Raw genomic sequence first — 13209 nt, 5'->3', positions numbered from 1 at the left:
GTACTGTAGACCAGGCCTTAGGGACTAACAAATTTATTTGGGCATAAGCTTTCATGGGCTAGAACCTGATGATGCATCTGATGAAGTGGGTTCTAGCCCGCAAAAGTTTATGCCCAAATAAATTTGTTAGTCTCTAAGGTGCTACAAGGACTCCTCTGAGCCACAGTGAACCACTTTCCCAGATTTCAAAGCTGGAAGGGACATTGTGCTCATACAGTCTGTGAAACACAGGCCACAGGATTTTGCTGAATTAACTCCTATTTGAACTACAGCTTATCTTTTAGGAAAAGAGCCCATCCAGTGACGGAGAATCCACCACAACCCTTGGTAAGTTATTCCAATGGTTATTTATCCTCACTTGACTTTCACTAGGCAAGTGCCTCAGTTTGCCCATGTGTAAAAAGGAGTTTCCAACCTGAGTGGAGGTGGGTGTATAAGAATTCATTGATGCTGTTAGAGCCCGACATAAATGCAAAGAAACACTCAGGTCTTAAAATTAAAAGTCCTTATTCTGCTCTCAGCGGGCCTGCCCTCTCTCTTTCACATGCACGCCTCCCATCCGCCCCTTGCATGCTGAGGTGTTACTAGCTATGCTCTTTCGGACTGCGTGCTCGGTGCGACAGCACGCGAGGCTAAGCTCAGCAAAACGAAGGCTGGAACCAGGTGAAAGAACAGATGAGCTACGCCAACAAGGTTCCCGCTTTGGGGATTTTTAGCTCTGAGTGCAGGAGTAGCGTGCATGTGTTCATTCTCCACTAATCGCCTCTAGAACTGGAGGCTTTTTTACTTAAACTTATGTTCCTCTCAGAAAGGAAGGGATGTGATACTGACTAGTGCAAAACTCTAGACACAAGCTGATCAGCTTTAATTGCGGGCAAAACTCATGAAATACTGTGCAGCCACTGTGATGCTGGCAGACCAGGTGCCAGCTCATGCCAAAGCCCAAAGCCAATTCACTTGTGTATTAGTATCGATTAAAGTGGTTATTAATTGCATAAGAATGTATTTGGTGTTTAAACTTCATGAAAACTAATGGGCTGTTACATGAATTGATCTCACTTATCTGTATCCTGTTATAATGTAATGGCAAACATTTACATTTTATATACCTCTGTAACTAAATAACCCATGAAATGAGAAAGAAGACTTGTGTAATGCAGATGAAGAACTTTAGCAGAGAAGTGCTAATTCGTGCACATTTGAGGGCAAATGATCATTGTGTGATGACCGGAAATCTTCTCTCTCCACCAATCAAAGAAAGAGCCCATCTGGCTGGTGACCCTGCCAGCTTGTTTTCTGTGAGAAGGAGCTATAAGCATGGATTCAGGGAAAGATCCTGTATCTCTGGACTGTTTGGACTCTTAGAGGTGGGTACCAGATGCAAAGCAGAGACAATCTGGGTACCCTGAAAAGACCTTTGGGGAACCGGAATTATAGACTGTGACTCACCCGTACATATATTTTACCTGCTTTAGCCTCTCAATAACTCTCATTTCTTTTTCTTAGCTAATAAACCTATAGTTAGTTTACTATAAAATTGGCTGCCAGCATCATCTTTGGTGGGAGATCTAGAATACGGCTCTACCTGGATGAGTGATTGGTCTCTTGGGACTGGGAGTAACCTGGAATATTTGTGATTTTTGGTATAAGTGACCATGTATCACTGAGTCCAACTTGTCACGGTGGCAAGACAGACTGGAGAGTCTACGGAGACTGCCTGGGACTGCATGGTAACACTGGTTTAGTGATCCAGGAGTTCACATTTGGTATTGGCGTGGTGAAATCTAATTATAAAACACACCACTAGTGTGGGGTGTCCGCCCTGCTTTTGATAGTCTGTCCTGAGGCAGGCACTCATGGTCATGAGCCACTTCAGACAGCATGACAATCAACGCTGGACTCTGCTAAGCACAGTTCTAGAAGCAAGCGGATCAGGTTCAGTTGCAGGCAAAAATCATGAAATACTGTGTGGCCACGTGGGGTGTTGTGATGGCTTAAAAATGGACAAAGAGGTCAGCATCAAAAACAGAGTCTGTGGGGGAAGGGAGATCATTCCCAGAAATTGGAGGTAGACTCTTAGGCCTGGTCTACACTCAGATTTTATACCAATTTAACTATTTTGGTAGTTAGCCAAAATAATTAATTGCTACAAGCCCTTGTGTGGATGCAGTTATACCCATGGAAAGATGCCTTACAACAGTATAATTTTTCTTCCTTCCTTTACAGGAATAAACTATACTGGTATAAGTATCTTTATACCAGAATAGCTGTATCCACACTGGGGGATGGGTATGTATGTACCACTTAACTGTACCAGTATAGTTAAAGCACCACAATTTGTGTGTGCATGGACAAGGCCTTGCAAAGCTGGTGCAGTGATGATCAGAAAGGCAAAGGCCCTAGAATGGCCAGTTCATTGACTTTTGCCTATCACTCTTCCAGAGGGAACAAGATAAAGCATAAGGCTTGATTACAGCAGACAAATAAATGGTGCATGGTAACGTCCCCAAGCAGGGAGCACCCTTAGCGATTAACATTTGTCACACCGTCTGTTAGCACTCTTGTGTTTAAGAAGTTGGCTGGATTTGTCAGCTTAATTATCTGCAGACAACTTAAAAAACAATAGCAGATGGACTCAGGCTTGGAGCCTCAGCGCAAGGCGAAGGTGGGCTGCAAATGTCAGTGCCAAGACGCTAAAGGGATGTCCGTGCAATGACTGAACAAATGCCATAAAACAAGAGTGTAAGAAACTCTCTCAGGTATAGCCTAACAGGGATGTTAAATAAAATGGACGTATATTTATCAAATATAGGTAGAAAACTCCCTGTGCACATCTAATTGGCTCTCGACACGCGATTACTCTCTTTTTGATGCGAGCGAGCGTCTGGCACATATGCTGGCACAGCTTGCTGCATGGGTCTATCTTAACGACCCCAGAGGGAGAAGAGGAACTAAGGGAACAGCAGTGCATAAAGAAGCATATCTCCTTTCACTCGGGAGCTGGCATCAAACTAGGCCAGTTCAATGAGCATTGGAGGTAGCAAAGGGCTGTATCTGGAGTGTTCCGCTCCCGCTCCCATAGTGCCTTGGACTGAACATTGGCTAATCTAAACCTTTAGCAAAACTGATCTGTACATTCGCACACCTAGGCGGGATTATTCTATGCAAGAAGGTTCCTAAGATAGCACCTCCAAGTTTCAGAGTAGCAGCTGTGTTAGTCTGTATTCGCAAAAAGAAAAGGAGGACTTGTGGCACCTTAGAGACTAACCAATTTATTTGAGCATGAGCTTTCGTGAGCTACAGCTGACTTCATCAGAGAAGCAGCACATTTAGCTCCAGCGGCAGGTTCAATTCCAGCTCAGGTATTTACATTTTGCCTTCACAAATTCCTTCCATCATCGATCAATATTGTCTCTTTGTTTCCTTGTGCGCCCCCATCTTATCCATCTCTTGTCTTATACTCAGACTGTCAGCTCACTGGGGCAGGGACCATCTTGTTCTGGGTCTGTACAGCACCTAGCACAGTGGGGTCCTGCTCCATGACCAGGGCTTCCAGGCACTACAGTAATACCCAAAAATAACAACCAAGGTATTCTTCGCTTCTCTCCTAGAAACGCTGCAAAATGGTGTTGCTGACACATAATGGACAGTGGATGAGAAGCTGGATATGAGTCAACAGTGTGCCCTTGTTGCCAAGAAGGCTCATGGCATATTGGGCTGCATTAGTAGGAGCATTGCCAGCAGATGGAGGGAAGTGATTATTCGGCACTGGTAAGGCCACATCTGGAGTACTGCGTCCAGTTTTGGGGCCCCCACTACAGAAAGGATGTGGACAAATTGGAGAGAGTCCAGCGAAGGGCAATGAAAATTATTAGGTTTGAGACACATAACTTATGAGGAGAGGCTGAGGGAACTGGGCTTATTTAGTCTGCAGAAGAGAAGAGTGACGGGGGATTTGATAGCAGCCTTCAACTACCTGAAAGGGGGTTCCAAAGAGGATGGATCTAGGCTGTTCTCAGTGGTAGCAGATGACAGAACAAGGAGCAATGGTCTCAAGTTGCAGTGGGGGAGGTTTATGTTGGATATTAGGAAACACTATTTCACTAGGAGGGTGGTGAAGCACTGGAATGGGTTACCTAGGGAGGTGATGGAATCTCCTTCCTTAGAGGCAGTGGGGAGCTGGAGCCGGTTCGCAGGAACCAGTTGTTAAATTTTGAACCAGTTTTAGAACCGGTTGTTAAAAATTGTTAGGGCTCCCTGAGCTCCGGGCCAGGGAGGCTCCCCCGGCCCCTCCCCAGTCTTCCCCACTCTCGCAGAGCCTCGGCGTGCCGGGCTGCCGGCGCTCTAGACCGCTCCTGGGCAGCTTGGCAGCTCCTGGATAAGGGGCAGGGAGCGGTTTTTTTAAACAGTGGAACACAAGGCTGCCACTGCTCCCGGCCTCCTGGCTCCAGAGCGGCCGGCTGCGGCGCGGCCAGTCCCTCCCCCGGCGAGAAGCCGGCAGCGGAGTGGGGAAGGGGAGGGTCTAGCACGAGTAGCTGCGCCCGAGCCGAGCTCCCCGCCGCCCCGGGGCTCTCAGCGGCAGTTGCCGCTGCCGAGAACCCAAGGACGGCGGGGAGTCCGGCTCGGGCACGGGGGGCCTGGCTGCCTGCACCGCCGCTGAGAGCCCCGGGGGTGGCGGGGAGCCGGCTCGGGCACGGGGGGCCTGGCTGCCTGCACCGCCGCTGAGAGCCCCGGAGGCGGCGGGGAGCCGGCTCGGGCACGGGGGGCCTGGCTGCCTGCACCGCCGCTGAGAGCCCCGGGGGCGGCGGGGAGCCGGCTCGGGCACGGGGGGCCTGGCTGCCTGCACCGCCGCTGAGAGCCCCGGGGGCGGCGGGGAGCCGGCTCGGGCACGGGGGGCCTGGCTGCCTGCACCGCCGCTGAGAGCCCCGGGGGCGGCGGGGGGCCTGGCTTCCTGCACCGCCGCTGAGAGCCCCGGAGGCGGCGGGGAGCCCGGCTCGGGCGCGGGGGGCCTGGCTGCCTGCACCGCCGCTGAGAGCCCCGGGGGCGGCGGGGAGCCCGGCTCGGGCAGGGGGGGCCTGGCTGCCTGCACCGCCGCTGAGAGCCCCGGGGGCGGCGGGGGGCCTGGCTGCCTGCACCGCCGCTGAGAGCCCCGGGGGCGGCGGGGGGCCTGGCTGCCTGCACCGCCGCTGAGAGCCCCGGGGGTGGCGGGGAGCCGGCTCGGGCACGGGGGGCCTGGCTGCCTGCACCGCCGCTGAGAGCCCCGGGGGCGGCGGGGAGCCGGCTCGGGCACGGGGGGCCTGGCTGCCTGCACCGCCGCTGAGAGCCCCGGGGGCGGCGGGGAGCCGGCTCGGGCACGGGGGGCCTGGCTGCCTGCACCGCCGCTGAGAGCCCCGGGGGCGGCGGGGAGCCGGCTCGGGCACGGGGGGCCTGGCTGCCTGCACCGCCGCTGAGAGCCCCGGGGGCGGCGGGGAGCCCAGCTCGGCACGGGGAAGAAGGCGCAGCTGCGCTCTGCTCTTCGGGCGGAGAAGCTGGGGTGTCTACTCTGCCAGCAAGGTACCTAGCCAGGCCGCAGGGAGCCGCACGGGCCTGCGGACTGCCGGTGGGTGGGCAGGTCCAGTCCCTGGCCTGGGGAATGGTGTATGTGGGACAACCCGGGCACCCCTCCCCCAGCCAGTGCCACCTCCTCCAACACCCACCGACCAGCTACCTTCTCCCCTGTACACCCCCCCGCCCCAACAACTCACCCTGTCCTGCCACTTTTGCCTCTAGGCAACCTCCACCCGGCAACCCTCCCCCAGCCAGCCACGGTCACCCCCATCCCCCGCCTGCCATCTCCTCCTCCTGCCCACTCCTCCCTTGTGCAAAGCCCTCCCTGCCACCTTCACCCCCCTGCAACAACCCCGGGCACATACACACCCCTGCCTGCCAGTCCCTTGCAACAACCCCCTCCTGCCCACTTCTCCCTTGTGCCACTCCCTCCCTGCCACCGCACCCCCTGCAATGAGCCCCTTTTGCCTCTTGGCACATCCCTTAAATCAGAACTTTTTATAGGGAACCGGTGGTTAAGATTTTGGCAGCTCATCACTGCTTAGAGGTTTTTAAGGCCCGGCTTGACAAAGCCCTGGCTGGGATGATTTAGTTGGGGATTGGTCCTGCTTTGAGCAGGGGGTCGGACGAGACGACCTCCTGAGGTCTCTTCCAACCCTGATAGTCTATGGTTCTATGAACCAGGTGGCTGCATTCCAAGGTGTATTGAAACAGCACAGGGTGTTTTCCTGCTCCCCTTGAAGTCATTGGAAGTTTTGCCATTGACTTCAATAGGCGCAGGATTGGGCCAACAGTGTGCAAAGCATTCTGGATCCTTCAGCGTAAGAGGTGCTCTACCAACACGTGGCCTTTATTACTGGGGTGTAACAGCAATCTTCTTGGATTGAAAGCTTGTAAAAATAAGGACTATGGTGTCCTCTGTGAGTGGATATACAGTAGCTGGAACTACTGGAATACAAATTAGCAATAATTAAGCTTTGTGCTTTTAGGGTTTTAAGCAAAATGATCAAAATCATGGATCCGGTCCCACTTCTTGATTACAAATACATAGATCAGGGCTGCAGGAAGCGGCATGGGCCGAGGGATGTGCTGGCCGCCCTTCCCACCCCCATTGGCCTGGGACAGCAAACCGCAGCCAGTGGAAGCTGCGATCAGCCGAACCTGCCGATGCAGCAGGTAAAGAAACTGGCCCCAGCAAGCCAGGGGCTTTCCCTGGCAGGCTGCGTGCCAAAGGTTGCAGATCCCCGACGTAGATAATGCTCATGACAAATGATTAATTTGAATGCTGATTCCTGCAGGCAATTGAAAAATGTGCAATGTTCTCCGAAAAACAGTCTGATCTGTTTTCTGTAGCATACAAAAAGCCCAGCAAAGAGGCAGTGTTGGTCCATAATTACCCTCCAAATATTGCTGTGAGCCTCTTTTTGCATATAAAGTGAACACAGAAATAGATCCTGCAGGAAGGATGGACTGATCCTTTCTGCCAAACAATCTGCACCGACACAATTACAACAGTGCTCAGTGCGGGAAGGAGAAAGCAAAACCCCCAGATGCTGCACAACAGAGCTGAGCAGCGGGGCACAACACTCACACGAGCCCTACAGAGCAGCAGATTGGACCCCTTAACAAAAGAGAACCCGTCCATAAATTTAGGCCCAACATTTAGATTTTGTAAAAATAAGACAGAAGAGGAGTTTAAAAAGCCTGAGACAAATAGAAATCTTCCAGAATTTACAAGATGGGGAAGGAGGCGTGTCATTCTTTGAAACACACCACCTTCCCCTGGTCAGATCACTCCTGACTTCAGGTGGAAATCAAGACTATCCCTATCTCTCTAGGCTAAAGGAAACTATCACCATGATCTTCCCCCAAGAATTCATACCCCCTCTCCCCCCAGATTCCCAAGTTAACTTACAAAGGATTCTACCCAATCCAGAAGACAATGACTGGAAGCACTTGCCAACCCCTGCAGTAACTCCCTGACAATATGCTAGGTCCAAAGGATACATCTACACTGCAAAAAAACCAAACCACCACAGCAGCAACTCTCAAAGCCGGAGTCTACAGACCTGGACTCTTGGGTCATGCATTATGGGGGCACAAAAGTAGTCGTGTAGAACTTCCCGCTCAAGCTCTGAGATGCACCCCCTCGCCGGTTCTCAAAGCCCGAGCTCCAGCCCAAGCAGAAACATCTACATGACTATTTTTAGTGTTGTAGTGAGAGCCCCAAGAGCCCAGGTCTCTAGACTGAGGCTCTGAGACTTGACGCCATGTTTTTTGTTTTTTTTTTTGCAGTGTAGATGTACCCAGCATGCCCTCTCCCATCTCACCACCCACAGAGATTGTCACAGTTATCTGGCAAAACAGCTCCCAGATGAAGAGCAGCTGGCCAGGCAAGACTGCTCGGATACTGGCTGGAAGAAGAAAGCCCTCTGAAGAGCTCACCTCCCTCTAGAGAAACATTTCCCAAAGTTTTGAAAGCTGAACCATCCCTCCACCCCGCACTTTCAAGAGAATGAAACCAATCACAATCCCCTCCTCGCCCACCATGGGGGAAATTGCACAGCCGCTGCTCTGTGCTGCCCCCCTGTAGCTAGTCCTTCATCACCACCCCCAGGGTGGCACACCCCACACTTTGGAAAACTGTTCTATAAGATCCTCTGCTACCAAAGCTACCTGACCTCAAATTATTGAGCTACCCTGCAACCTTGAGAGGTGGATTTGGGGATTCCTCAATGCTACTGAGCCCTCGGAGAGTCACAGCAGCAGAAACGGCGCACTCCCACCTCCATATGACCAGAAGACTTCACTCCACCCTCCAAGACACAGGGCTTGCCACAATGCTCCACACACGTGTGACCTCCAAGCTCAGTTTTGTGTCTCATAGCTAGACATGACATTGAATGCCCTGAAAAAGCTCCCACTGGTACAAAATATTGCAGCCCACCTAGGTGGCAACATAAGCCACCCTGAACACATGACATGGTCCTGTTCTTTGCATCGGCTCCTGTCATAACCATACAGCTAAGCGTAGCCTAGAATTCCTCCTTACCTGAAGCTCAAATAACCTGGTTGGCACCTGACCAAAGGGACCAATGGGGAAAGAAGATACTTTCAAATGGGGGTGGGGGGGAAGGCTTTGTTGGTGTGTTCTCTGGGGAAAGCAGAGAAGCATCAGGTCAAAAAAAAAAAAACTCCTTCTCCTATAAACCATCCTGTACAAGTCTCCGATATTACAAAAAGAGTAAGTAAATCAGGCAAGGTGCGTTAGATTACCTTTTGTTTTCATCTTGTGAATTTTCCCTTTGCTAGAGGGAGGTTTATCCTGGTTTTTTGGTAAAAGTTTTGCCTAGAGGGGAATCCTCTGTGTTTTGAATCTGATCACCCTGTAAAGTATTTACCATCCTGATTGTACAGAGGGGATTCTTTTACCTTTTCTTTAAATAAAATCCTTCTTTTAAGAACCTGACTGATTTTTCCATTGTTCCAAGACCCAGGGGTTTGGGTCTTTGATTATTTTGTAACCAATTGGTTAGGATATTATTCTCAAGCCTCCCCAGAAAAGAGGGTGTAAGGGCTTGGGAGGATTGCTGGGGGAAGAGGAACTCCAAGTGGTCCTTTTCCCTGGTTCTTTGTTAAATCACTTGGTGGTGGCAGCATTACTTAAACCCAAGGTACAAGGGAGAATTTGTGCCTGGGGAGTTTTTAACCTAAGCTGGTAGAAATAAGCTTAGGGCGTCTTTCATGCGGGTCTCCACGTCTGTACCCTAGAGTTCAGAGTGGGGAGGGAACCCTGACAGCTCCCCACTGAAAGCAGAGTCCAGAGCTCTATGCCGATCCTCAGAGCTCTCCCTAGCTACATGAGAGAGTCTCTTTCTCCACAAACACAACCTTCCACACCAGCTGCAACCCACAAGAACAACACAACTGTGAACCAAAAGGGCAGGCTCATGAATAGAGGAGACAGACCATCACAGGAGCTAGATCTAGACCAGGGGTGTCAAATACCAGGCTCATGGCCAAAGCCAGTCCATTTCACGTATTTATGCAAGCAGCAGGTCACAGTTAGACTCTAGGCCGTTTTTTTAACTAAGTTTTTAGCCTCTGGTTTCAAAGCAAACCTTCTCATTGTCAGTACCAGGTTTACAATGGTGGACCTGTCTAACCCATCCACACAGCTGGGTCTGGCTCCTTTCCCGGGGCAGTCCAGTGCCCAGGCCTTGCTCTGGCTGGTTTATAAACAATGCCCTCGCACTGGGCTGTGTGGAGCGAGGCTGCCTGCGCCACGTCATGCCCCAACGCCCCCGTGGGGCCCCACAAATAGGTTTGGCGTCAGGCCCACAAAAGGGGAATCCGGCCCTGCTCAGAGTGACCCAAGCGTAACTGGCGTCTGCCCGAGTCTGCACATAGCCTGCACTGCTCTAAATGTTTACGTCCATGTGTGGAATGAATTTCATTACGTGCACCAATATGGAGGTGATGTGTGACACACCATCTTCATATCGGTGCACATAACAGAAGCCATGTGGTGGGGCGGGGCCGAGGGGCTCGGAGTGTGGGAGCGGGCTCAGGGTTGGGGCAGAGGGCTCTGGCTGGGGGTGTGGGCTCTGGGGTGGAGCTGGGGATGAGGGGTTCAGGGTGCAGGAGGGGGCTCAGGATTGGGCCAGAGGGTTGGGTGCAGGAGGTGAGGGCTCCGGCTACGGGTGAAGGCTCTGGGGTGGAGCTGGGGACGAGAGGTCTTGTTCTTGGGTGCAGGAGGGGGCTCAGGGCTGGGGCAGAGGGTTGGAGTGCAGGGGGGTTCAGGCTCTGGGGTGAGGCCAAAGATGAAGGGCTTGGGGTGCAGGCTGCCCCAGAACTGTGGTGGGAGAGAGGACTCCCCCCAGCCCTCTCTTGCCGCAGCAGCTCGGGGCTGGGGGAGAGGCTGCGGCAGCTCCGGCTGGGCTGGGCTGAGGGAGGGGTGCCTCTCCCCCAGTGAGGCAGGTCCGCCCTGGGGCAGAGACATCTCTCCCCGAGGCAGCCCTGAGCGGGGCTTAAAAGGCAGCTGCGCCGCTTAGAGGAAACTTAGCCTGAAACAATTACTCTAGGGCAGGGGGAGGCAAACTTTTTGGCCCAAGGGCCATACCTGAGTGGGGAAATTGCGTGCAGGAAGGGGCTCAGGGCAGGGGGTTGGGGTGCAGGAGGGGTGCGGCAGGGAGCTCAGGGCAGGGGATTAGGGTGCAGCAGGGGCTCAGGGCAGGGGGTTGGGGTGCAGGAGGGGTGCGGGGTGCAGCAGGGGGCTCAGGGCAGGGGGTTGGGGTGCAGGAGGGGTGAAGGGGTGCAGCAGGGGGCTCAGGGCAGGGGATTGGGGTGCAGGAGGGGTATGGGGTGCGGCAGGGGGCTCAGGGGATTAGGGTGCGGCAGGGACTCAGGGCAGGGGATTAGGGTGCAGGAGGGGTGCGGCAGGGTGCTCAGGGCAGGGAGTGGGGGTGCAGGAGGGGTATGGGGTGCAGCAGGGGGCTCAGGGCAGGGGATTGGGGTGCAGGAGGGGTGCGGGGTGCAGCAGGGAGCTCAGGGCAGGGGATTAGGGTGCAGCAGGGGCTCAGGGCAGGGGGTTGGGGTGCAGGAGGGGTGCGGGGTGCAGCAGGGGGCTCAGGGCAGGGGGTTGGGGTGCAGGAGGGGCTCAGGGCAGGGGGTTGGGGTGCAGGAGGGGTGAAGGGGTGCAGCAGGGGGCTCAGGGCAGGGGATTGGGGTGCAGGAGGGGTGCGGGGTGCAGCAGGGAGCTCAGGGCAGGGGATTGGGGTGCAGCAGGGTGCTCAGGGCAGGGAGTGGGGGTGCAGGAGGGGTACAGGGTGCAGCAGGGGGCTCAGGGCAGGGGATTGGGGTGCAGCAGGGCACTCAGGGGATTAGGGTGCAGCAGGGGCTCAGGGCAGTGGATTAGGGTGCAGGAGGGGTGCAGCAGGGTGCTCAGGGCAGGGGTGCGGGGTGCAGGAGGGGTGCGGGGTGCAACAGGGAGCTCAGGGCAGGGGATTAGGGTGCAGGAGGGGTGCAGCAGGGTGCTCAGGGCAGGGAGTTGGGGTGCGGGGTGCAGGAGGGGTTGGGGCTCCTTTTGTTCATTTTAAACCTGTTGCTTATTAATTTCCTTTGCTGGGGACCCCTAGTTCTTGTGTTATGAGGAGTAAATCACACTTCTTTATATACTTTCTCCAAACCCCTCATGATTTTATAGTCCTCAAACATATTCCCCCTTTTCCAAGCTGAAAAGTCCCAGTTTTATTAATCTCCCCTCATACAAAAGCCGTCCCATCCCCCTCATCATTTTTGTTGCCCTTTTCTGAAGCTTTTTTTTACAAATGATGGGGCGATCACATCTGCAGGCAGTACTCAAGGTGCCGGCATACCCTGGATTTATATAGAGGCGACGTATTTTTTTATCCCTTTCCCAATGGGGCCCAACCTTCCGTTAGGGAGAGATTTCACCTGCCCCTCTGCAAAAGGAGGGGTCAGTGGCTGGGCCCCCGTGCCTAACACCCAGCGGGATTCCGGGGAGCTGCGGCTGGGAGTAACCAGAGCCAGAGGGAGGGGAGCGGAGGGGAAGGACGGACCCAGGTCCAGCAGCCGCAGCGGCCCCAGCAGGGTACGAAGTAGCCGAGCGCTGGGCACGCGGCTGAGCCTCGGGGACGGTAATAGGGTGAGACACGGGGGAGCACCATGGGGAGCAACAGGGCCCCGGGGAGGAGGCATGAGGGTCCCAGGCGAACCGGCCCGTGCAAAGCTCGGGGGAGACCGTCGGCAGGCAGGACCCTCGCCCCGGGGTGGCTGGCTCACCCACCTTCCGCTTCCCATCGTGCCAGCGTGGCCGGCTCGCTGCGGCGGACGCTGCCCAGGAGCTCGGCCGGGACGGGCTCCATCCTGCGGCCCGAGCGCTCCAGGGGCCCCGGCTCCCGAGCGCCAGCCTCCGCCGCCCGCCGGCAGTGCTCGCCCAGCTCCGCCGCCCCCGGCAGCGCCAGGGCCGCCAGCAGCGCGGCGCGCTCGCCCGGCCCCAGCTCGGCCCAGAAGCGCAGCAGATGGGACTGGCCGGCCCGCTCCAGCCGCGCTCGGGTCTCCTCCGGCGGCGCCATGCCCGGCTCGGGACGCGCCCCGGCAGCCGGCTCCAGCCCTTGCTCCTTCGCTCGGCCCCGGGCTCAGCCTCAGCCCGGCCTTGCCGTCGGCCTCCGCTTCCTGATCCGGGCGGGGCGGGGGCGGGGACGGGGGCGGGCAGGGGGGAGAACGGGGGATAAGCAAAGCTGGGGCCGGTTGCAGGAGATGGGGCTGGGACAGGGGAAGACGGACGGCCAGAGGAGTGGGGAGGCCGCAGGAGAAGGAGGGGCAGAGGGGGTGAAAGTTACCAAAAATGGGGGGGGAGAGGTGTCTTCCGTCTGGCTGCCTGGTCCATCTCAGCGCTCCCTCCCCGGGCTGTGCTGTTAAAGGCAGGGGGTAGCCCAGAGGTTCTCCGCCTTACCAGACTGCTGTGCCCCTTTCAGGAGTCTGATCTGGCTTGCGGACCCCCAAGGGTCACCTCACTTAAAAACTCCTTGCTTACAAAATCAGACATAACAATAGGGAAGTGTCACAGCCCCACTGTTACTGAACATTGGCTGCCCCTCTCGTTTGTAGAATTCTAAAATGAATCCACTGGAAAAGAAA

The 13209-nt window shown here is 55.1% G+C and overlaps 1 protein-coding gene across 1 annotated transcript in view; it reads right to left on the bottom strand.

Moving 5' to 3' along the window:
- The window catches only part of UAP1L1 (UDP-N-acetylglucosamine pyrophosphorylase 1 like 1), a 34456-nt gene extending 21707 nt beyond the window's left edge, over window positions 1–12749 (bottom strand). Inside the window, exon 1 of the mRNA XM_073314218.1 lies at window positions 12356–12749. Within this exon, the coding sequence (XP_073170319.1) occupies window positions 12356–12644 (289 nt within the window). The 5' untranslated portion in view covers window positions 12645–12749. The remainder of the gene's footprint in view (window positions 1–12355) is intronic.
- Between the last annotated feature and the right edge of the window lie 460 nt (window positions 12750–13209).

This window comes from Lepidochelys kempii, chromosome 16 (assembly GCF_965140265.1).
Source record: "Lepidochelys kempii isolate rLepKem1 chromosome 16, rLepKem1.hap2, whole genome shotgun sequence".
Taxonomy (NCBI): domain Eukaryota; kingdom Metazoa; phylum Chordata; order Testudines; family Cheloniidae; genus Lepidochelys; species Lepidochelys kempii.
Note: the sequence above shows the minus strand (reverse complement) of the source record. Positions and strands in the feature narration are given on the sequence as shown.